The sequence below is a fragment of the Poecilia reticulata genome, linkage group LG2, assembly GCF_000633615.1.
Source record: "Poecilia reticulata strain Guanapo linkage group LG2, Guppy_female_1.0+MT, whole genome shotgun sequence".
NCBI classification, from domain to species: domain Eukaryota; kingdom Metazoa; phylum Chordata; class Actinopteri; order Cyprinodontiformes; family Poeciliidae; genus Poecilia; species Poecilia reticulata.
The window spans coordinates 29848345-29872578 of NC_024332.1; the positions used below are offsets into that span (position 1 = coordinate 29848345).

A 24234-nucleotide genomic window follows, 5' to 3' on the forward strand; every position below is an offset into this window, starting at 1 on the left:
TTGTTTTTTAGTAAGAGGTGAATGTTTGGGGATAACCTTCCCTACTGATATAGTTTAGAGTTTGTAACATGAAAAGTAAAAAAATAATTACTTTCCATGTTAAAAAATTAAGTTATTAACATAAAAAACTTTCACATTAAAAAACATATGTCAAAAAAAACACACATAAAGGCTGCTTGTGGGATATTTAAAGCAGCAGTGTATATTTTAACCTGTGTTGATTAGAAAAAAATCTGCCTTAAATTCAGACATTGTGCTTTCAAAAATTATTTGAATATTGTATCATCAAAGTCTTGAAAAAACAAATTTAATGCATTGTCAGAAGAACAACAATGACATTTACACAAGTAAGTGAACATTTTCAGAAAAGCCACCAATTGACTTATTCTTTCATTTTATTTAAAACAAATGGTTCAGATTCATTAAATAAACCCAAGAACAGAACAGATTCTATCATTCTGTCTTGGAAACTTGCTCGGTTGCATCCTCACAAAAACAGATTCCACAGTCTGAGGAGGAAGGCACGAAGGTGACCATCTGCATCATCTCTCCAGTCTGTCTTCTCTTTAATAGCAGCCCTTTCCACCTACCCGTCTCTCCCTGCCTCTATGCTGAGCAGTACTCCCCACACTCATCAAAACCTTGCGTTGCTACAATGTCAGCAGCTCACCATGTTTCCATAGAGATGGGTTTCAGTAGGAAAGAAGAGACAGCTGAAAACCAGCCTTGAATCTCAGCTATGAAAACACCTGCTGTACAGCCATTACTGCCTAATTTTGTGTTTGTAAACAATGACTAGCATACTCACGTGATAATCTGATAGATGTCCTCTGATCTCCCTTTACGTAATCTTAGGATCCAGGCTCCTGGGTTGGCCTTCAGTTGGAAATACCCCTGCAAAGTTTTCTTCACTTTAGTCAAAGTTTTATTCCAAATTGTACAGCCAGAATCATATTTGATCTTCTCCAACACAGTACAAGAAATCTGGCAAGGATGCTGACCAGATTAGCCATGACAATAGTGTCATACATGAGCAGGTCCTGACTCATGCCCAGAGTGAACTGTAGTCCGCGAGGCGGCTGGCCAGTTGACAGGTCAAAGCAGTGGCCTTCCAGCAAGAGGTGCTCCAGTTCAAATTCTGCTGCTACAACCCCATTAACCTGTGAAGGACTATAAATTACAAAGCAAGAAACCCCTGGGAGGAGAATAAAAGCACTCTGGCTCTACCCACACATGCAGAAATTAGTGGGTAGCAATGACTAAGCACCTCTATACCTCCTGCAAGTGGATGTTGTCCAGGTCGTGAAGGCTGTGCTCTGCCTGCACCATCCAGCTCTCCGGTGTGATCATGTTTAGGGTAAGAAGGGGGGATTCTGGGAGCTCTGTGAAGCGGGCAACCGGCCCTGGAGATGCCGTGTCGTTGGCCAAGAAAGCCACGTCAGGCTCCAAAACAAATCTGTAAAAACTGTGAGGAAAACCAAACATAGCAAGCAAATCATGAGATAATGATATAAAGCTTTAAACTTTTGAATCATTGTCTTTCCACAATGAAGAGACACCAAAACTACACTCTAACGCAAGATATAAGATTATAACATGTTACAGTCATCAAGACAGTAGGGATTGGACCAGCTGCAGCAGCTCTGTCTACATCATTTAAAGGTGAGAGATCTAATGCTTTAACCACTTGTGTTGTTCACCCAACGACAAACGTGAAGAAGAAAAGTTTATGTAAAAGCAACTGCAGGTTTATGTGTAGGGATGGAAAAGAGTTGACCTAAACAACTCTTAGCTTTAACTGCAACAAACAGTGTTTCTATAATTATTGAATCAGAGGGATTCAACGGAAGCTATACATTATTGCAAAAAGTTTCATTTGACTTCCCAATAATGTATTACTTCTTTTGACCTATCATATAAAACCTGAATAAAATATATTGAAGCAGTTGGTTCAGTGAGTATATGTTTTCAAGGCAGCGTAGATGAAAAAAATAATTAGTAATCCTAACTGGTTTATACCTTAAAACATCTATTGCCTAACAGGTGCATAACCATGTTCCATATTCAAATGGTTGCTTTTCACCTTACTAGTAGATTTGTTTACTTCTTCAGAGTGAGATGAATGTGACAACTGCAGCACCAAACAGTGGTGAGGGAACACTTTTGGTTAGAAAAGCTTTTATCCAGCTCACCACAGGAAACTTATAGTCTTCATTTCATTGGTTGTGATTTGTGACTAGATATCAACAAAACTTTACTTCTTCTGTTTAGAGCAGTCAAGATAATTAAGCAACTGAAACAGAAACAGAATTCACGCACTCCTATTGGCAGCAGAATCACCACAGGTGGACTTTAACGGCACCATGCTCGTGGCTATAAAAACAAAATGAAGCAGTAAAGTAGTAACAAGCCCCTGTTAAAAAAACCTCCTAGCTAAATGAAAATAAATGGAAAAAAGGTCACAATGGAAAAAAAAAAGAAAAGGATCTTCGATCCTCCTGTAAGCTAACCATTATTGTAATTTGTAATCTGGCAGTGAGGCCAAAACTAGCAGCGAATTTCAAAGAATTTCAGAACACTGTGATTTTGTATAAATGCAGCATTTACACAACAGCTCAACTGGAGACATCCAGCTGATTTATCCCACACGAATGTATCAAGTTGCAATCTATGTCAATTACAGCCATTTCTCGCTCAAGGGGACAGGAAGTTTATGGAGGAGGGATGGGGGAGACGTGAATGATTTGTGGTCGAAGACTTGTTTCCATCAATAAGACTTCAGCAAGGAAATTCAGTTATATCCCCAGAGATGTCTGTGGACTAACTCTGCAAATGACTCAACCTATTACACAATAAAAATAAATAAATAAACCATATAATGGCCACATTCACCCAAGGGTCCAAATATTGATGGGGAGAAAAATAAAATCTATGTATCATTTTCTGTTTTCATTTGACTATCATTTTAACTCTCTCCCCTACATGGTTTGAACTGCAACAGTGAATGTTTGAAATTTGTTCAGAGATGCACGTGGGGGCCCAAAGCAATAAGGCGGCGTTATTAAGCAGATTCCATCTGTGTAGCACTCTCTTACAAAGGGATCAAGCGCAGCTGAAATGCTAAGACTGCAGCAACAAGAGGATACACAAACAAGCCAAACAGGAAATTTTAATTACTGCTGGAGCTGGAGCTTACCTCTTGAGGGGCAACTCGGACAACTTGGCCCTGCAATTCATAAACACCTGCAGTTTCACATTGACCACTTGACTAAGCACCTGCAGCATTCAAACAGAAACAGAAGCCCAGTCAGAAATAAGGAGAAAGGAAATCATGTGTGCAGCAGGGAGATTAAAAATAGAACGGTGAGCTAGACCAATGGAAATAGTCTTTATATATGGTTCCACAAAGCTTAACATTAAAAAAAATATGTACAAATGTTAGTTTACTGAGCGAGTTTGATTCCTCAGAAATGAACAAGATATTTAATATAAGTTAAATTGTTTGAATAAATGAACAAGTTTATCTAAAATTGCTTGTAATATCAGATGTTTAACCAGTCAAATCAAATATCCAATATCAGCGTAGAAGGTTAGCAAATATTCTTCAGCTTGAACGGTATACGTAATCATTTTCACAGCTTTTCTGTTAAAACTGTCCCAGGATTGTAGCTCATGGCAGCTATAATCATTTTCCTGGTCAAAATATGGAAAACAGCTTTAAAATAAAAAGCAGAGACAAAATTAGACATTGCAGAAAAGTTGCTCGAAAAGTAGGCATCCGCCAAAGAAAAGCTCTGGCTCATATAACCAAAAAGCAAATTATAAAATGTCCAATAGTGAGAGATTAGACTTGTTCAGCTGTTGAAGAAAAACTACAATTCTACTAGGTGTTGTGCTGAACTCTACATGCTGCTTTACTCGGCCCGCCTGTTGCTTTCTAGCTGACTGAAAGAAAAGGAGCAAAACTGGAGAGTGTCTTACGATCAGGAGCGAGGAGATCTTTTGTGCTTCTCTAGTGAGGGGATCAATGATGGCCACAACATCGTAGAACACCTCATTTTCACGTGTCGAGAGCTGGAGTACACTGAGGAGGGAATTTCAACGTTCTGATTTTCACTGTGGGATGTTCTCAAAAAAAGTAAGAATGGTAAATAGTAAACAAATAAAGCATACCTCTGGGTGTCTTTAAAACCGACATCTCTTCTGACCTCTCCTTTAGGGACTGCAGAAAGCAGCGCATCGACTTTCATGACCAGGTCACTCGCTCTAAGGGAGAAGAGGTCCATTATTTATAAAGTGCATGAATTGAGAGAGGTAGATCTTGGAGTATAAAAAAACAAAAAAAAGACCATAAAAATAAAAGAGGTAGGTGTGAAAAAGCCAAAATGGTGAACAAATTTCTATTAAAGACATTGGCGAGGAAGACAAAGTTACATTCTGATTTAGATGGCAAGACCGACATTACTACAAACATACTGCTTTGGTTTCATCCCCATCTGTTTTACTTTGGCTTTGACTTTCTCTGCTGAACCACTCAGTGTAATCCTCTCAAGCAAGTGGAAATCCTCCATAGTGAATTCCTCCTGCTCTTCAAACGGACCGAGGATCTGACATGGAGAAAATAATGCAGTCAGAACACGGCTTTTCCAATTCTTATCTCAGTGTGTATCACTTAAACCTTGCCCAGGGGATGTCAGATGTAGTGTAACTGTGACTGTTATATCCACTTAAAGCTATGTTATACATTAATGCTCTCTGCACTTTTTCGGAGCAAATTTGTTACATTTGTATTGATTAGTCAACATCTATTAATTAAAAAACTTCACACGTATTAAAATAAGTGGTTATTATGATTATTTCTAATGATTTTTCACAAGCCAGATTTATGGCTCTCACCTGACCACTTGGTGCACTACATGGGGTGTGGGCGGAGTCACTGTGCTGACTGCAGCAATCAATTGTTCTACAACGTGATTGTAGGGGTGCACCGATTGCAGTTTTATGGGCAATCACCAATCTTTAAAATGCCTGACATGCCAGATTTATTTTGTGCCAAGTATAGAGAAAAATTCCTAAATTGGCAACAATGGGGAGACTGTTGTTAGACAAGACATGGTGGACAGGTCTGTCAGTCAGTCCTATCTCACTGCAGGGCAAACGGGGACAGTAGCTGATTTTCCTTGCGAAGGAAGATAAGATCGGTGGATAAGATTTGGCCGACCGCTGAGAGCGCAAAGTTAAAGAAATCGGGGCCAAACGATCTGTGCACCCCTAAAGGACAGCCATCAAAAAATTATTTAAGTGATTGTCACATAAAAATCTGAATGTTTCACAGATTGACTCATAGAAGGGCTGCCCATTCGATCAGATGAAGCATATATATTTTTAAAATGTAGAGATTTGATTCATTTATCTGTAACTTTGTCACTGTAGAAAAGAGATAAATGAAAGATTCAATTTATCTTAAATGTTTTAATACAGATTTCTTTCTTCTTTACTCTTTCTGGAATATGCTTGATGTTGGTCTGATCGCTTCCATTGATTATTGCTTTTCTTAACATTCGAGCAAAGGAATCATTTAAAATGTGTAGTAGTAATTAAATGAAAATCAGTTGAGCCATTTTTAAACAAGTTATGAATAAATCCTGATGCCTAAAATTCAAACCAGGTCACTGATGTTCACATTTCTAGCCATACCTGATAACAGAGAGTCTACTCACTCTGCCGTTGCTGATCACAGCCTGCTGTCCAGGACGCAGCTTCAGGACATCTCGACAGAACATTTGCTGACTGCGGATAAAATCAACCTCTAGTGTGTTGAACTTTTTCTCAAAGGCATCTAGGTCCATTCCCTGCAGCAGAAGAACAGAACTCTGTTTAGGATGTCAGGAACAGCAGCGCGTAGTTTCTGAATGTCGGAAGACTTTGCGCGGTAAAGCAAGATTTGTGATGCAACTGTAATATCCGACACAGTAGCTTTAGGACATTTCTCCTCCATTCCAGCTTGTCAACAAAATACCATTCTGAGTGATGCATTGGTATAAAGGAATGATGTATGTGAGGCAAAAAGTAATAATTATCATTTCATCCATCATTGATGATTTGCATCTGCACAACTACTGGATTTTCAAACAAGTGCAGCAGAAAAAGGAAACATTTTAAGCAGAGCTGTCAGAAATTAAAGAAAGAAAAGAGATAAATCAATTTGTGATTAATACCAGAAACTCTTAATTAAACCTCAGTCATATTTGTTCATAATAAATTGGGTGTGGGAGCGTGGAGAGGGGATGTAGAGTCAGGTTATTAGTTTCTCCAACATTTCTGTCCTCCGGAGATCAGGTGAAATACCAATAATGTCAGCGCAATTCAGTCAGCAAGTCTGTCTGGCAGCCCATAATAAACTTGTGTCCCTTGGCTTTGGGTCTCAAGTCACAGAGCTGCTTCCTACCCATCTTTCCATTGCTATTTCCACCCCATAGTCTCCTTATAGTTTAAGGCTTGTATAATTGAAAGAAAGTTTGCTACAGTAGTCCCAGCTGACACATGTGCTGTATGACTTAAATCTGACGGGACAGAAGGGAGCTCCTGTGTCAACGGATTTGTTGATCGGAGCAGCCTCTATGTACTGCTGTGTGGGTGGATCCTGCTGCACACTGAAGTGTTTGGTTGTAGCTCTGCTTATAGCCGCAGAGTGATGGTCAGGCCTGGCTGAACATATGTAGCTCACACAAGGGTGAGCAGGAGCTTGGTTATTCATCAGCCCCAGGACAACAGGTATACACCAGCACTTTTTAGTTAAAGATGCAGCGTGTAGAGCCTTCCCTTTGATGGCCCTGTGACACTTCAAGTGGAACTGACAGCGCGCCGGCCACTTGTCTAGGTGTCTGCAGGGCGTGGAGTCTCATGCCTGCCCTGAAGGTATTCAGTTAGCTGATGTTAGGTGAGAAGATTGGCTCATCAATCACAGTTTTCTCAAACAGTGAAGTAGAATCAAGGAAGGAAAAAAAAAAGTATAAGAAAAATCTCAGCATGTGGGCTTACCCAACCATTATGTTTTCTCATTTTTACCTTTAAACACCTGCATGATAGATGATTAAAAAAAACACGTCCAAGTGGAATCAAATGCAACTTCTACCCTAATAATTCAAAGCCACAACAAGGGGGCAAACTGTAATCAAATTCTTTTAACAAATAATTTAATTTCTGTAGTTCTGAATGTCTTTAAAATGTTGAATTATATTAGATTTCCCCCATTTAAAACACAGATATTCATTAGTTAGTAAAGTTTAAGATCCAACTTTGTTATTATACAAATCTATAATAATTGTCACTTAAATATTTAATACTGTCTGGATGTTGGCAGACACTATTCTAAATCAATGAGCTCGATGTTGGAGGCAACGATCTAATATCCGGCATAATGACTCGATGGAATTAAGTTTATTTTCAGATACGTCAAACAATCCTGCTATCATTGTTATACTTTAAATGTTAAAACAGGCCAGACAACATACAAAAATATTGTCCAAAATAGATTTCTATTACAAATATCATCATAAAAATGAAACATACAATAGACAGTCCTGAAGTGAACTAGAATCACAAAACTTAAATGGGTTTGAGAAAGTGATCTATTCTTCACAAAGTCTGGAGCCAGTTTTAGAAAAGGAGACAGTAAAAGTGTTCCTTTTCATGACTAATGGGTTATATAGACCAAAAATATATCATAACACTTTGTGTTATTCATTCTGGCAACAAAAGTGACAATAAAAGGATTTAAAAAGTCTTTTTCTCTACAAATTCATTACAGTACTTAAGCAGATATTTAGGAAAAACACTACGATTAAAGTCAAATCGAGGGTACTTTACTGCATCAGTTACAGCAAGTTCAATTTAATTCAATTCATTTCATTTAGAAAGTGACAATTCACAACAGGCTTTATCAGCAGAACTACGTGGCTAAAGAATAATGGATTAAGCCATATTTTAAAATATAAATGCAGCATTTATGATGCTCTGATGAAATAAGCTGTTAAAAAACCGTAAACATAAAAATATCAATCACCAATATAGTCTTTACAAACACAATCAATTAGTTTATCGCAATAACAAGATTACTGAGTCTCATCACAGTACTTTTTCCCCAAGATAACAATAATTTCAGATCAAAACTGAAACAAAAACAGCTTATTGAGACTACAAACTCACAAACTCAAACTCATTTTTCTAAACTGCAATAGCTACACTGACGAATGCAAAGATATTTGTTGCATCTGCTTTTATCAAGGGGAATCAACTTTGATCTGGTTGATATAGAACTCAGATAAGAGCATAGAGCCTAAGATGCAGGTAAAGGTCCACACAGATATCAGTTCTTCTTAAGATGTGCAATACCATCAGTAGCTGTATTCAAGAATATAGCTGTTATGTAGTGCTGATGATAATCGTACACTGAACTGCTTCACAGCCTCCCTTTCACATCTTACAGATGTAAACACATTAGGAGCTGGCATCCAGTCACCCTCCAAACTTGATTTAACAGATCAGATGGACTTACTCACAGAATTTCTTCAAATACAAATGTTCCTTTATTCCTAATTTGTTGACCTGACTGCTCGGTTTGCTAGTGCTGAAACACTTCAGCATCTCCAGAACTGAATACATTTATGATGCTCTGATGAATGAAATCAGTGTGTTGGAACAGAGATGCATCCATGGGTTTTAGGACAGTAGCTCTCAGAGACTGGATTTGGGCACGCCTGTCGTAAACGTGTAAGTGCTTTTGGTGACAGCTAGTCGAGAAAAAAGGTAGCTTCTTTAATTGAGCCAACCGTGTGTTGGAGCAGTGATTTAAGGATGTCGAGTACAAACTACTAAGTACTAAGGACAAAATTCAAATATATACGTGGCTCTAATTTAATTAACTTTAATCAGATTAAGAAATGGTGCACAGCACATTTTAAAGGACTTGGATCAGTATAAAGGACTTAATAAGGTCATCCCTAATGCAATAAAATATTATTTGAAATATAATCAGTAGCAAATTAATGTTTCACATCATAAAGATATTCATGTGTAACATTTTGTCTGTAACATATTTCTTACAGTACAAAAATAGATCTTTGCTTCAGGGTTAAATGCCTTTTTTAAACTTTCTTTGTAATTGAATGTACTACAAAGGCTGAATATCCCAAGATTTTTCACTAAGCGTTTGCTTTTTGATATTTAGTACAACTATGACAGGTTATTAATACAAATACAGCAGTAATACAATAAATTATAGATATGATAAAAAAAATAACCCACTATGCATGCAAGCAGAAAATACATGCTGTTTCACTGTAACTACATCCAGATTGATGCAGGAAGGTCAAATGTTTGGACCAAAGGACCTAATTTGAAATGCAAAATAAGAGGTAACAAAACTTACCTCCATCCCCAAGTCCTTCATCTTAGTCCCTTGCTGGAGGAGCAGGCTGCTTTCCTCTTTTAGGAGTTTCTGTGCAAACTGTGCTGCAGCCTTATTCTTCTGGGTGAGGAGAGAGGCCCAGACAGCTCTGTACAGCACAGTGTTATCTTCGCTGGGCTTTCCACTGGGGTTATCTATCACCCCTACACGCAAGCCTGGACTGGACTTCTGCACGCACACATACAGCAGTGATATAACTCACACTAATTTCACAGATTCTCATCTATTCAGAGACAAGAAATGTCATTGACAAAGCACCAGCGAGAGAGAGAGATTTTTTTCCCCCAAATAATTCTCTGATCTTTTTTACTTTGTGGATTATTAGCTACAAATATGTAATTTAAAATGTAATTGTTTTTATCTTTTTTCTCCAGGAACACAAAGAAAAATCTTTTTTTGCTCTTAATGGATTTAATTTAATCAAATTCCAAACTGATACCATTACATCCATACTAAATTTGCTTCAAAGGTTAGAATAAATGAAAATATTTATAGAGAAGACTGTCAAAATTTTATATTGAAATAAATAAACTATGAACAATACTTACCACATGCTTCAAAGCATTAAGTAACAGCTTTCGCCCTGAAACCTTCTCAAAGTCTGCAACTACCCACATGGTAACAGCAGTCATCCCATCCTCATCTAAATTTAAAAAGAAAAACATTATTCCAAAGACATTTAACTTTCTACAAAGCTCTAGCATCACACTGTAATAACTTTTTATCAATCAAAAGATGATTTGGTGGATTCTGCCAGTTTCATGATATATAAACAAATATTCTATGATGTAGGGCTGACACAATTAATTGGATTAATTGCGATGAAATGATTACTGACATAATCGTCAACTAACTTAGTAACTGATTAGTTGTTAAGTGGCATATACAGACTCAGAAACATACAATTTTCTGGAAGAACATACTCATAGAGGAAATTAAGCCAAAACTATACAAATATATATTTTGCTTTTAAGATGGAAAAAAAAAAGTCTGTAAATATGTTCTGCCCAGAACTCCTCAAGTGGCGTAGTTCTATCTTCACCTGGTTAAAATTATTTAAAAATAAATAAATAAGTAAAAAGATAAATACAAAATCCAGATAAAATCCTTTAGAGATTGAAGTTCAGGCTAAAACAAGAAGATCGCAACCCTCGAGTCCAGAATGAAACCAACTTGTGTTGCATATCAAACTGAGTAATCAGTCTGATTTCCAGGAGCAACAATACTCAATGTATTGGGGAAGTGTTGAGCAATTTATAAGACTATTGAGCCACCTTCAGAGTTCTATTGATCACACCCACAGTCAGAAAGTGAGTTTTAGGCTTGTCTGCCAGTCCACAGAAGAAGAAAAGCAATCAGCTTCCATGCCCTCGCTGAAGCGACACTCTGAGCCAGAGCAGCAGAAAGCTCTGAGGGGTATTTAGACAGCTGACCGAATGCCATTCAAAGAAGCAAATAGTTATCAACCTGTCTGTTTCAACAAAGATCAGTTATTGTTTTCATACAACCTTAAAGCAGTGTACACTCATTTTGTTAAAATGTTACTTATGGTTGAGTTTACAGATATTCAACACATCTGTAGTGACCTGCTCCAGCTTTATCTTGTGTATAGTAGCCTAAGGAGAAACAATCTCTCAAACGTGTCCCAGGTCTATATACACATACATTTGCAACAATGTGAAAAGGTCTGGTTTCATACCAAACAGACTGGTTCAGTGGTTTAACCACTGCAGCAAATGCTGCATCAGAATGCCTGGCTTGTACTGCATAGTGCAACCTTTATGTCCAGCTGCAGGGAAATGCATTTGGCTAAAAAAAAAATTAAATAGTGTGCTGAAAGAAGAAAACTAATCCCATTGCTTACCACCATTTGTGAAATACTTMATTCTTTTGGAGATCACAGCAGTTTTGTCTTTAGACTCCAAGTATGAAAACATAGTTGTGTCCTCCCAATCATCTACAACTGCAAGCAATAGAAATGAATTGTGACACGACAGGAATACAAGCAGTGAGCTGATACTAGATCATGTAAATTGAGCAGTACAATTTACCTGGCATCCCGGTCAAGTCGAGGTATTTTCGGTCAGTGCTTAAAATGAGCGGATTCATCCGGGGAACCACATTAGCCTGTTCCGTTAGATGATCCACCACATCTGAGCTTTCTGTTAACTGACCCTATAAAGATTAAGAAAGAAAAATGCTGATAAAAAAAAATCTGTGTAGCTTATGAAGTGTCTGTTACATGTTTCATACCTGTAACGCAAACATAAACTGATGTTTACGTAACAATGTGGGAAGATCAAGAGTAATATTTGTTGCCTGCAAATTGCCAGGATTTGTAATGTAACAAACAGACTGGTCTTAAAAAACAAGGGAAGCTTCTAGGTGCAAATATATTAACACATTTGTTTTGACAAATAAATGTTTCTCTTTTTATGTAAAACTCACATTCAAGTCAAAGCTTAAAACAACCAAGCAAATCAGTGTTTATTTGATATTCAGCTTTATCGTTTTAAGACTAGTTCTGTGCTTCTACACAGCTTTTTGCGGAAACATACACAGACCGGCCGTCATGGTGCATTTAAGTATTATTTGTAAACGACGAAATATGCAATGAAATATTAACTGCTTGTTGTTTTAAAAAACATAATTGGCTCACTCATTTCTTTTCTTTTTCATCCTTACAGGCTGCAGCATTTGGCCACTGAACAATACACACCAAGGCTGTAGAAGATTTTCCATCAGTCCATAAATATTACCGACATGCAGAAATTGAATGCATAGCACTTAATACAAACAGACCAGATAAGGAATCCAAGCTGCCCTTTGCTATAATGCACACATTAATAAGGCAATAATGCTTAAAATTCAATATGTCATCCTGGTGGGACTATTTTTGATTTCCAAATTATTTTACTGAATGAAAGGAAGAAATCTTATTTGAACACCATGAATTTTGTTCTCTTTGTTTTAATGAAATCTCACTGCAGTGTTGTTCATTTCCCCTTAAATTTAATGAAAAAAAGTACATTAGGCAGAAAAATCAGTGGGCTCAAAATCCAAACTTATGTTTTTATTGGGGATAAAAAAAAATAATATCATGAAATCAAAAATGACCAGCTGCATCATAAAAAGCTGAACTTAATATGTAAGGTCTGCCCAATATAGGATCACCTACAAACATAGCTACAAAGGGAAAAATCAATCTTCATCAATGCATTTGTTATTTCAGGGATGTAATATGTTTTCTCCGTTATGTTACCAAGCGACTCTTATAAATACCTTCAGTAAATTTAAAGTGCAAAAATCTGTCTAAGTTTTTTGATAACAGTGAGTGATGAATCTTTTATAATCAATTTGGAATGAATCATGTTGTTTACGAGTGCTACTTAAATGCACCGTTTTCTTATGACTCTTTGTGTTTACTCATTACTCTAAAAGTACTACCTCGTGATATGAAAAGGTTTTATATACTGAATATCAAGAGTGAGTCATACCATAAAGACTGCTCTCTGAAAGGCAGCAGTGGTGTCCATTATGCGCTGCAGGATTATGGTCTCCAGCTCTTCTGGGTCCATCTCGTCTGGGTTCAGAGGAACTCCATTAAATAACGCCACAGGCAAGGCACCCAGCCCACTCTTCCTGTAGAAGAGAGCACCGTCCTGGGGGCAAAGAAAATGTTTACTGAATTCCTGACTGTTGCCATTCATTAATTATGGATTGAAACTACCAACTGTTTTATCATTTCAAATTTGTCTCCTACCTTTCTTTTGTAATCATATTCAGAATCTGCTCCCAGAATCCTTTCTTGATTGGCTTTTGGGTATTTCTTCTTCAGGTATGCAGATAATATGTCGGCAGATAATGTTTCCCCCACATCTACTTTGTTGTACATCTGCGAGTGGTGTTAAAGCAGTTCAGACCTCACTGTCAGTGTCCTTGGATGTCTCCCACTGTCAATAATTCCTAGCCCTTTCTAAAATAGCTAATAGCCGAGGTAAAACCACGTCTACTGATCTTGTCAAAAATGCTTCAGAACTATAGGATAAGACAAAGCACAATAAGGCAATAAACCTCAGTGGAACAGGTAGATATGAGCTGGCAGGAAACACTTGCTAAAACACGAGATTTATATGTTTGATATACTTACTGAGACTATAGACATCACAGCCTGGGATAAATCATACTCGTCTGCGATGTAATTCAGCAGCCGGTAAAATCCCACTCCTGCGTCTGAGAAGCCATCAATCTCATCTTTGGTGTTGACAACAAACACAAATCCAATTCTATAGGAGCAGGGGACAAAACAAGTATTCAATTTGCAGGTGAGATGAGAATCACTACCTGGTAAAGATTATAAAATGCTGAGAGCAGACCACATAAAAATGTTGAGAAATGTGAGAAACGACAGCACTAACCTCAGGGGGATTTTATGCTTGTAGAAAAGCTCTGCTAGTTTCACCAGGTTAACAGTTTTTTCTTGCAGTGGATCTAAAAACAGAACCTAACAACACGGGCATCAACTTTAACAAAGAGAAACAATAAACTGAAAAAATAAACTCTGAGGCAATTTAATATCAACTTTAAGTTTTAATTTATTTCCTTGCATTGCGTCCGTATGTGCTAACTGAAATTTTGTACAAAGAAACATCCGAAAAACACGATTCAGTTAGTTCTCACCAGGTTAAAGAAATTACGTCTGATCTGTCGGATGACGCCAGGAAAGGTGGCTCTGAGAAGTTCCTGCACACTTGCTGGCCAGTTGCGGTACATCTGGTCATTTTCAATGTCATTCATCCACTGCAAAACACATAAATATAAAGCTTATTTACAACAAAACCTTCAGTGTTTCAAAGGGCTTCAGATCAATTCCATTTTTAATCAAATACCCAATTCATACGCAGGCGGCGGCACTTCATCCAACCTACGTCTTACTTAGTACCCACAAAAAACAATTTCACACTGATATACTCAATTATTGTGCTTATTTTTCTATCTGAAATTAGGCAAATACAATTTATTTGAACTGTATACCTTAATTTCATTTATTGAGTTATAAATACAATTTTGGGCCAATCGATTTGAAATATGACGGATTAAACCCTGATCAAAATAACTCAGAGGAAAGTTATGGGAGAATGTATCATTAATTGTAGTCACAACACCACTTTTTTTAACATTAGGTAATGATTATAAGAATTTSAGTAAAATCATCATAAAGGTACAATGAAATCATGAATGCTTGGTTCGAAGTGTCCCGTCACAAACCCCTGCACTGTGCACCTATAAATACTTCAGAGTGGCTCAATCAAAACAACTTAAGAATGAACAGTAAATTCTTCCACAACAACAAAAATGGTTTATTAGCAGTTATTGTAAATGCATAACGACTGTTTTTACCAGAGTTGGAATAACCAGTTATCAAGTGTAGTGAGCACTCGCTTTTTGATGCAAGGCAATAAATCAGTCTAAATTCTCACACATGTGGACAAATGTGTATTGATTGACTGGTTTTGCAAAACTTTAACATCAGAAATAAGCGATTCAGGCATTTTATTCCCTAGAAATAGATTGATTATTTAAAATCTTTAAATACTAAAGATAAGGATTAAGTCTTCAGTCAGAAGCTTCTTCAGAATTGCTAATGCAGACTGCTACAGAAGATCCTTTCTGCCCACAGCAGCAACAACAACTCTTTGAAACTTGGGTAATTTGAGTTACAACAACATTTAATTTCCCTTTGGGATCAATAAAGTATTTCTGAATTAGATTGAATAACACTATCAAGTTTTCAGTGACAGAACTCTACAAACTCAAGTGCCAACAAAAACATTGATTAAACGTAGAAAAGGTTTATCTTTCTTTCACAGAACATAAAGCAGACTGAGGAAGCAATTTTTGAAAGAATATATTTTTGAGAGGCTTTTCTTGGTTTCCTTCCAAGTTAAAAAAAAGTTTCAGGCAGCCTGAAGTATTCTCATGACAAATCTAATTCACACCCCGATCTAAGACCATGAGGAAAAGAGCACCTTCAGAGTTGATTTGACAGGACAGGTGATGGGCCAGAAGAATTATTAGGCTGGACAGGACTCACCATTATAGCTGGATGTCGGATATCTAAGGCGTAGCTGTCATCCACTGTGTTCACAGGTAACCTAAGCAGCTTGGCCTGATGTTCTCCCTTAATGCCCAAGTTATGAAGCCCCTCCAAGACCTTGGCCTCTCCTCTGAGGATGTCTAAAATACTGGAAGCATAAAAAATGGCGGTTAGTTGTGTTTTGTTTTACTTTGCTAGTGGATTTGTATAGAGTTTGAAGCTTGTTGCAGAGTTGGACTGTGTCCATGTTTTACCTGAACGGGTTGTGAACGTCTAGATCAATGTGTAGTCCATTTATAAAGAGCTCCCCGTCTCCTGGCTGGATGCCCATTGTCTCACCAAGATGCTGAAAATACAAAGTTGAAGTGTTATTTTACTGTGAGTTTAATAAAAAGTAATATTTGGGCAGAATTTTTCTTCTTCCTCCTCCCTTTTTACTGGTGTACAGAAAGCAATGTAAAATAATGTGTTTGTGATCATATTTGTTAAATCGAGCGAATAAACTGGTAAATTAAAAAACGTTTCTTGGTATTATTGGTTTTAAAAGTTAACTTCTAAAAGCCTCACCAGGGACTGGGTTTGAGTTTAGCCTTCGCTAAATGGCCTTTATACAGAATAACGGTTCCTTTTAAATATAACATTGCTTTATATCTTGTCTCGCTCAATAAAAATCTGCAATCAAAGGAAAATTATATTCATCAGTCAAAAGCCAAAACTTTTAATAATGTTCCCTTCACAGTGGAGTCAAAATATTCCAGTCTCCAGGACTTTTAAGACTGCTCAAACACAGCTGTGTTTATGCAAATCTGGGAAGCCAGATTCCAGTGCGAAGGAAATCAAGGCTCTAATGGACTAATTAGCTTTCTCTAACGTACATTTTCATGTTTTTCTTGTTCATAGTGGCAGAAATTCAGCAAAGGATTCTGTGTGTGTGACAGGAATTTTTAATTTTACTGTCTTTTAATAAAGGTCCAACCAAGGACTGGATTTGCAAATTAGCCTCTGGCTAGGAAACCTACGCACAAAACAACAAGTTGTTTTGTTTTTCACATGCAACACTGTTTAATGTGCTGTCCTTGATTAAATAAATTTGAATTGAAATCAATTGAAATCATGCTAGTCAAAAAGGTTTTTCAATGCTTCTTTTCCAGCTAACTCTTTCCCAGGTGTCCTTATATAATGTGCATGTGCACAGAATGTGAAATCTGTGGAATTTCCCTAAAAACATGGGAGGTTTCTTCACCTCCCTCATCAGTTTCAGCCTTCCTGTAGAGAAGGTATGGGATGGTTATCAGTATTGATATGTAAAAAAGTTTTGAAAAAACTAAAATCTTTCATCACATCATCTCTATGACTTAATGATTTTTGCCAGTTTGTTTATTTAAGTTGTACATAACTGAAGCACTACCAATAGCATTACATTAAATTTCTTGGTGCGCTGTCGGCCCAATGTGATCGTAAAGAGAATGTAGCTTTGGTGCAATGAAAGTGCGTCCACTTCTACTTCAAATTTGCCAATAACTAATCAATGAAGCTCTGTGCAGGTCACCTGTCATGCTACCTGAGCAGATATGTCACAATGATTTCACCAAGGRAAAATTATCCAGAGGACCTTTTTAAGACTCTTCAAAGACGGATTTTTCCTTTTGTGGTTCAGTTTTAGTCCGGTGTACAGGGGGCACGAGATCAGGGTTCTAACTGATCTTTTAAGAAGAAAATATATGGAAAGATATGAATAAATAAAGGAAAGAAGAAACATGAAAACAAGGCCTTTAAAGAGAATAATAATAAGAAGTTAAATTACAGAATAAATGCTTATTCAATACAATTCTGTGCATGATAGACAGATGTTATCAAGGAAACCACCTGCATTCTCATGCAGAAACACTGCTTATGATTTCACACCTTTTGGTTCTTCTCAATTTCTTTTCTCATTTCCTGTTTTACGGCCACTCTTGTCAGTGATCTGTGGGAACAGTAAAACATGTACAGTCACCATCAGCTTTTAACACATCCCCAGCCAGCTGTAAAATGCCAGTTTTAATCTCCAAAAACCTGTGGGCCCTCAAGTTGGTGCCTTTGCAGCACACTGCCAGTAAACACCCAACTCTTACTCAGCAACTTCTGTTGTTTTTACAAGCTGCCTGAGCCAAAACACGCATACATCAAGAAAAGCTGATTAGATCTCTGTATAAGAGAACAATGTATATTTATATGTCCCAAGAAGGAGACAGAAGGTAATGATGAAGAAATAAAAAAGGTTTATATCTGAAATATTTCACATGCACTTTAACAAGCATCGATAGTGCTTAGATTTGCAATATGTAACAGAGAGCGAGGATGGGATATGGATTTTGGAACAATACCAATGGCCCTGCTAGTCAACCAGACAAAGGAAGAAACAAAACAAATTTTCTTACCTTGCTCTGCTTGGAAAGTTTTGACTGAGGTCTCGCATGACCTTTAAAGCATCGAACTTAGGCACAGACATGATTCTAGCAGCAGCCTGAAAACTTAAATCTGGAGAAGATGGCAAAATAAGACTAAAACAATGTATCCAAACAAATAACAACGAATAATCAATATTTCATTAATAAACTGTTTTAGAAACAGTAGGAATAATTATGGCGTCCTAATAATTTCCATTGTGTCATCGTGTTTGTCACCATTTTATTGAGTGTTTCCAGTGTATGATAACTGAAACCAATAACAGATCCATAAAAACACTTCCGTCAATCACCTTGCATCTCCCACACTTTGAGAGGGGCCATGTCGTTAGTACTTTCCAGCAGATGTTTTTGAAGTTCGCCAAGTTGCTCCTGGAGCTCAGGGTGAGATGTTCTAAAGGCAGGCAGAGGAAGATTGAGCAAAGCACCCTTCATATCAAATGACATAGTAGTGATATTGATGAAAGATAAGGGTTGACCTTAAAAATTGGTTTAATATTTTAGACGATTCCACTCACGCTTATTTGTTAAGTAGCCGTTTCATTGCTTTGCCGAGCATCTTTCAGCTTTTATAACTTTTAAACATTTTTATGTGCTGAAAAGCTTCTTCCACCTCTCAATACGAGTCTTGGCTTTCTTCACATTAAAAAGCCTCCAAGTCAGTGATGTTTATGGCTTCTATACTGTAACTGCATTCCTTTAATCTCACTTAACATTTTCAATCAATTTAAATCTGGTAACGCAGAAGACCACTCTAGGACATTTCAGAATTTCTCACTTAAGTGAAGGTGTGCTTGGGATCACTGCCTCGCTGGAAGGTCATATCAGAAACAAATACGGGAAGATATGGATGTGCCAAGATTTAACTATGTTTTACCGTCACTTTAGGCCATGGATATTGTGAGATAGACTTAAAAACAACTCAAAATCACCCAACTCCAATACTAAATTGAAGTTTGAGTAATTGGGGAAAAAAATCTTTAAAAAATTACTGTTATAGAAAAATCATCCATTGTACAGAGCACCATATCAAAAACTTGCTTTATGAAAAAAAACAAAAAAAACAACGTATTTTAATGCATCACTAAAATAAACGGAGGCGTTTAAAATTTCTGACAGTAACTGTAATTATTATAACCAAACCACATCCTCAAAAAACAACAGAAAATGAAGCTGATTAAACAACATGTAGTGCTGCTAATGATACAGTTTTGCAACTTACCTTAATGTCCCAAATAAGAAACCTTGTACTTCATCATTCTCATCTTCCTCAGCATTTATAACCACCTTTGAATCTACAAAATGACAGGTACGTCCTAAATTAGCATAGACAGCAGGATCCAGTACACACCGGATGATAAGAAGCTAACTCACCTTTAACTTTTGTGTCATCCACAGCTTTGTATTCTGTGCTTTTGATGGCCAACTCAACACCATATCCTGATAAAAGCACCTTTTGAGGTTTTGGTTTCTGAAGCAATTGGAGCAAAGGAAACATATTGGTTTGTTTGTACACTTTCCTTTCAAATTATTGTGATAATAATTATCAACACTGAAAAGGCTGCCACAAGGGCTGCTTTGTAGACCTGCCAAAATACAAAATTACATCAAAATTATAGCTTCCCACAGTGGTGCCCATTTTTTTGCCAAGTGGGGCAAAACTGTAAAGATTAAACTACTTGCAGGCCAGAACTAAAAAAAAAGATCTATTGACTGTTTTCAGCCTACCTATAAACAAAACATGCAATAAATATAATCAAACAAAGATTCTGTAAAATATTATAGATCTAAAACATGTTTGCCTTATTTAAAAAAGTAAAAAATAAAATAAAATAAAAAAAAAGAATTTAACTAAACTACTTTTTATCTTGTTGGTTAAGAATATTTGTTCTAAGTCCATTTTAGTCTAGAGATCAAATTTAATGAATGAATGTGCCCCAGTCTGTATTTGAGCAAAAGTCACTTGATGCTTGTGATCCATCTTTCTACACAATTAAAATGAAAGCAAAAAATACACGGCAAATAGAAAAACAACCATGAATCATACCCAACATTTCCAACTTTAAGAGCATTAAATAAATGTACAAAGAATGATGCCATTCAAACTAAATTATTCCAAGGACTAATAAACCCCCCAGGCTGCACTTTGGCAAGATTTCATTTAGGAGGTTCATTGTCAATATGCAGAGTGATGTTACGTTTATATCTGCTCCTGTAAAAGTAACTTGAACATGAAAATGTAAAGACACACCATCTTGCCAGTTATAACTTGATATATGATATACTTTTTGTTGTCGTTATCATTGCTTATAACCTCAATTTCTGTGCTTTACTTTTTTTATTTTTAATGGTTTCCGATGTTCTAAAATCTAAAAACTAAATTTTGTTTTAATCTCACAACCAAACAGCACTTAGAAGAAACATATATTACATATGTATTTTTTTTCCTCCAAAGGTGCAAAAGGTTTTATGTACTTTTATGCATCTATGCACTTCAGTCTTCAAATTGACCATCTTGTATCTCTGAATGATTTCTTATCAAAGTAGCATTTTAGAAATGGTACTGAAAGGTCACTGGGAACAATGTCAGTCACAAGTGGCCTAAAGATAAACAACTTTAGTGCATTTTTTGATGTATGAATAAAATAACTTTTGTGTGATTTATTAAAATCATTGCAATATCCATGTGTGCAATAGTAGTACTACATATGGTTTTTTGAAATAAAGAACTTGGTGCATATCCTATTTCAAGTGTCAAAATTATTGCACTGCATGGCAATACATAATATATCCAGGTGGGCTTTAGTCACGATTTTAATTAGTCACGAGTTTATCACATCTAATATCACCATCACAATATTCACCCAATAATACAGAGGAAAATGTGTAATTAGCCTGTTAATTACTGAATTAGTATTTCTTACAGAAAACAAGCAGCTAAAAAACATCATTGTTAGTGTTATGTGAGAATCATGAACGATAAACCTGGTCTGTTTAAACAGTCACTTAAGCGCTTTAGGGGAAAAAAAACACAAACATGAACATTTAGCTTTATTTACATACAAGCTTATTAAATATACATGCAAAATGATGACAGCTGCTCTAAGCTACTCTCAAACGAATGAAAACTGAAGATTAGTTCATTTAATGTTACAAATTGCTACAAAAAGCAAAAAATAAACTGTATTGTGCAAAGAAAAACTACAGCTGAATGAATTATTTCACAGTTCAAGCAGTAAGTGAAGCATAAAAACCACTTTATCCTTCTAAATAATTCCATTAGGAAAATAGTCTTTGTTAATTTGTCTTGTATGTTGGTCCAATGATCATGGACAATAACTAATGTTTCTGCCTATACCCAATCTTGAGTAAAGAAAAGTAGAAAAAAATGAACCAACTACTCACCGCTACAAAATGCCGCAAAACATACACAAGCTTGCCCTCTTGTGCCTTCTCCGACAGCACCTTATGAAATGAGTTGAACTTCTTGGTTCCGATTTCAGCATAGAGGATCACAACAGGCATATCAGTTTTGTTGACTGCTGGATATGTGTGATCATTCTTATACAAGTATGGTTTTGGCCTGCAAACATTTCACAAAGTTGAAAAAAAAAAAAGATTTATGAGTCAGAGCATCCCTCAGGAAAATAAAAAAAAAGTTGCTTTCCTATTCTCTACTTTATTCATTTTATCATCAAAAACAGCTGCAGTCCACGGTACCTGCCTGCTGCCTCCTTAAGGAGCTTCTTGATGTCCTTGGTGCTGCAGCTATGTTGACCATGAATCGAGACAAAGGCAGGACAAGCCTCAGGGGGAGGCTCATCGCTGGCTATCTGTTCAAAACACAACAAAGATTAGCCTTGGCAATTAAAACGTTATACATCCAAAAGAAAAGTATAAGAAATTGTTATATAAGAGCTTCTCTTTCCATAATTCCTCAACAAAAATCTTTACAGCATGTATGAAACAAACTTTATTTTACTCCACACTGTGTTTCCTACAAAACTAATCTCTGAATAACCACACCGTCAATGAACACCTAAAGAATTTGATAATATTGTTCTCAATAGCAACAATGAAACTGAAGAATATCCAAAAGCTAGAGCAACTGCTTCAAGGAGCTCTCTTTATTTTTCACAGATTTTCACAGTTACCCATTACATTATATTTCTCCTACTTCAGTGAAATGCTAAACTTTTTTTAATCATTGTGCAGTGAAGGATAAACATCTCAACCCACATAATTGAGATGATAAATAAAATACATGCCAGATAGAATAAATGGAAATATAACTCTGTTCAAATGCTCTTTTCTTACTGCTTAAAATTCTCACAATCCAGCTGACATTTCCTACATAATTTTAAGAACTGGACAGCATGTTTCTTTTCGCTTCTCTGTACTAAAAGTTTTGCTCCTCTTCTAACTGTGAAATAAGTTAGAAGAAAGTGAAATGTTTTCAGAGTTTCTTGAATGTACAGTCTGCTTCAGGTCGCCCCACAGCATCTCACTAAGACCAAGATCTGGGCTTTGACATGGACCAGGATCTAGTATTCTGGTTTATTTTAGGTTATTGTGACATCGCAAGGCCCAATTCTGCTCCGGCTTTCTTTTTTCAAATGTGGCCTTGTGTTTCCCTCAATCATCTTCTGATACATCTTAAATCAATCCTATGATGGGGAAGCTGTCAAGTCCTCATGCAGCACCACCAAGCCATGGCACTTCCAGCTCTGAGCATCACAGTTGGCACAATCTTCTTCTGGGATGCTGCATATGGTTTATGTCAAACATATCCTCAGCTTTGGTATCTCAATAATAAAGTTTTAGATTCCTCTGTTCAAGGAACATCCTTACTGAATCCAGGTCTGTGTCTTTGTTCTGTCTAGCATCCTTAAATCTGGCCTCCATGCTGTTCTCAAAAAGGGAATGTTTCTTCCTTGTTTTTATACCATAAATGTCAAAATTGTCCAGCCTCTATATGATTATGCAGCCATGCACTTTCAATAATAAGTGGTCAAGGACTACTGTAACTTCTCAGATTACATTGTGGGTTTTTTTTAAACTCCTTACAACATACTGCAGTCTGCTTTTATGGTGCTTTGTATTGCCACACATGGTAATTTTGGCAGTTTGGTAGCGACTATTTTCTGTACTGTGAAATCCCAGATTTCAAATTCTTTAGAGACCACTTTGAGTCCCTCCCCACACTCATGAGCAGCTACTGTCTTTCCTCTGGAGGAGTCAGAAAGCTCTTTCATTCTCACTTCAACAGTCTGGAGCAGAACAGATGAGAAGTCTGGGATTTAAACAAGTGAAACCTCTTTAAAAATGCTGAGTAACAATATTTTTATCATGTGCACCTAAACTGATATGCCTGTGTGTAATTTTGGAAATAAATGTGTGGGTGCCCTAATTCCTTTGTCACCAGAAACTGCATTTTTCATTAGATGTTCGAGAACGTTTTAAAGTGTATTTTTGTTCATCTTTAGTTTATACTACACTTCTCAGAGCGTCCTCATTTGTTTTCTGTTCACTGTATATGTAGTTTTTGGAAAGTATTATTGGCTTTAAACAGAGGACAAAAACAATATTCCAATGCCTGCAGCTGAAGTGTTTTGGTACCACCGTTCACCAGAAATGAATATTGTTGTCAAGCCTAGCTTTGATCAATTAAATAAAACTTGATTGAAAAAAGGCTTAGTTGTCACTTTAGTTGCAGCTCAATGAAAGCACTAATGAGTCGTGATAAAATCACAATAAAAAGCACACAGTGTAAAATGGACATCAGCAATAACAGTGATATTCTAAAGCAGTGTTTCTCAACCCTGGTCCTCAGCGCCCCCCTGCTCTGCATGTTTTAGATGTGCCTCTATTCCAGAACAGCTGATTCAAATGATTGCATGACCTTCAAGTACTGCAGAAGCCTGCTAATCACCCAGAGATACAATTCAGGTGTGTGGCAGAAGGGAAACACCTAAAACATGCAGGACAGGGGGGCGCTGAGGACCAGGGTTGAGAAACACTGTTCTAAAGCAATCCATACCTGTTGAGATGCATGAACAGCTGGCGAGTAGGACCGCATGGCCAGAGAAAATCTGAGGAGGTTCACTTGAAGATGTGTAAGAAACTGAGCTGCCTTTTTGATAATCAAGTTGTAATATGAGCGCACGGATTCTAAAAATATAAGATCAAATTAAAAAGTCAAGGAAAATGGCTGAATCCTA

The 24234-nt window shown here is 36.8% G+C and overlaps 1 protein-coding gene across 8 annotated transcripts in view; it reads right to left on the minus strand.

Moving 5' to 3' along the window:
• uggt2 (UDP-glucose glycoprotein glucosyltransferase 2) overlaps nucleotides 1–24234 on the minus strand; it is a 42240-nt gene that overhangs the window by 16230 nt on the left and 1776 nt on the right. For 7 of the 8 annotated variants that reach the window (XR_001776186.1, XM_017302679.1, XM_008400018.2 and 4 more), the window contains 27 exons: nucleotides 24054–24184; nucleotides 21734–21846; nucleotides 21419–21596; nucleotides 19388–19484; nucleotides 19236–19308; nucleotides 18307–18407; nucleotides 17987–18086; nucleotides 17472–17532; nucleotides 15821–15912; nucleotides 15564–15714; nucleotides 14150–14269; nucleotides 13888–13973; nucleotides 13620–13755; nucleotides 13233–13364; nucleotides 12967–13131; nucleotides 11521–11644; nucleotides 11334–11432; nucleotides 10018–10112; nucleotides 9431–9637; nucleotides 5721–5852; nucleotides 4477–4607; nucleotides 4174–4266; nucleotides 3982–4084; nucleotides 3197–3276; nucleotides 1276–1465; nucleotides 1002–1160; nucleotides 809–894 (listed from right to left, as the gene is read on the minus strand). Coding sequence is in view for 7 of the 8 variants with exons in the window: in XM_017302679.1 (XP_017158168.1) it covers nucleotides 809–894; nucleotides 1002–1160; nucleotides 1276–1465; nucleotides 3197–3276; nucleotides 3982–4084; nucleotides 4174–4266; nucleotides 4477–4607; nucleotides 5721–5852; nucleotides 9431–9637; nucleotides 10018–10112; nucleotides 11334–11432; nucleotides 11521–11644; nucleotides 12967–13131; nucleotides 13233–13364; nucleotides 13620–13755; nucleotides 13888–13973; nucleotides 14150–14269; nucleotides 15564–15714; nucleotides 15821–15912; nucleotides 17472–17532; nucleotides 17987–18086; nucleotides 18307–18407; nucleotides 19236–19308; nucleotides 19388–19484; nucleotides 21419–21596; nucleotides 21734–21846; nucleotides 24054–24184 (3235 nt within the window). In the remaining variant the exon portion in view is untranslated. Of the gene's footprint in view, nucleotides 1–808; nucleotides 895–1001; nucleotides 1161–1275; nucleotides 1466–3196; nucleotides 3277–3981; nucleotides 4085–4173; nucleotides 4267–4476; nucleotides 4608–5720; nucleotides 5853–9430; nucleotides 9638–10017; nucleotides 10113–11333; nucleotides 11433–11520; nucleotides 11645–12966; nucleotides 13132–13232; nucleotides 13365–13619; nucleotides 13756–13887; nucleotides 13974–14149; nucleotides 14270–15563; nucleotides 15715–15820; nucleotides 15913–17471; nucleotides 17533–17986; nucleotides 18087–18306; nucleotides 18408–19235; nucleotides 19309–19387; nucleotides 19485–21418; nucleotides 21597–21733; nucleotides 21847–24053; nucleotides 24185–24234 lie in introns of those variants that run through there. The other variant, XM_017302694.1, reaches the window with a different exon arrangement.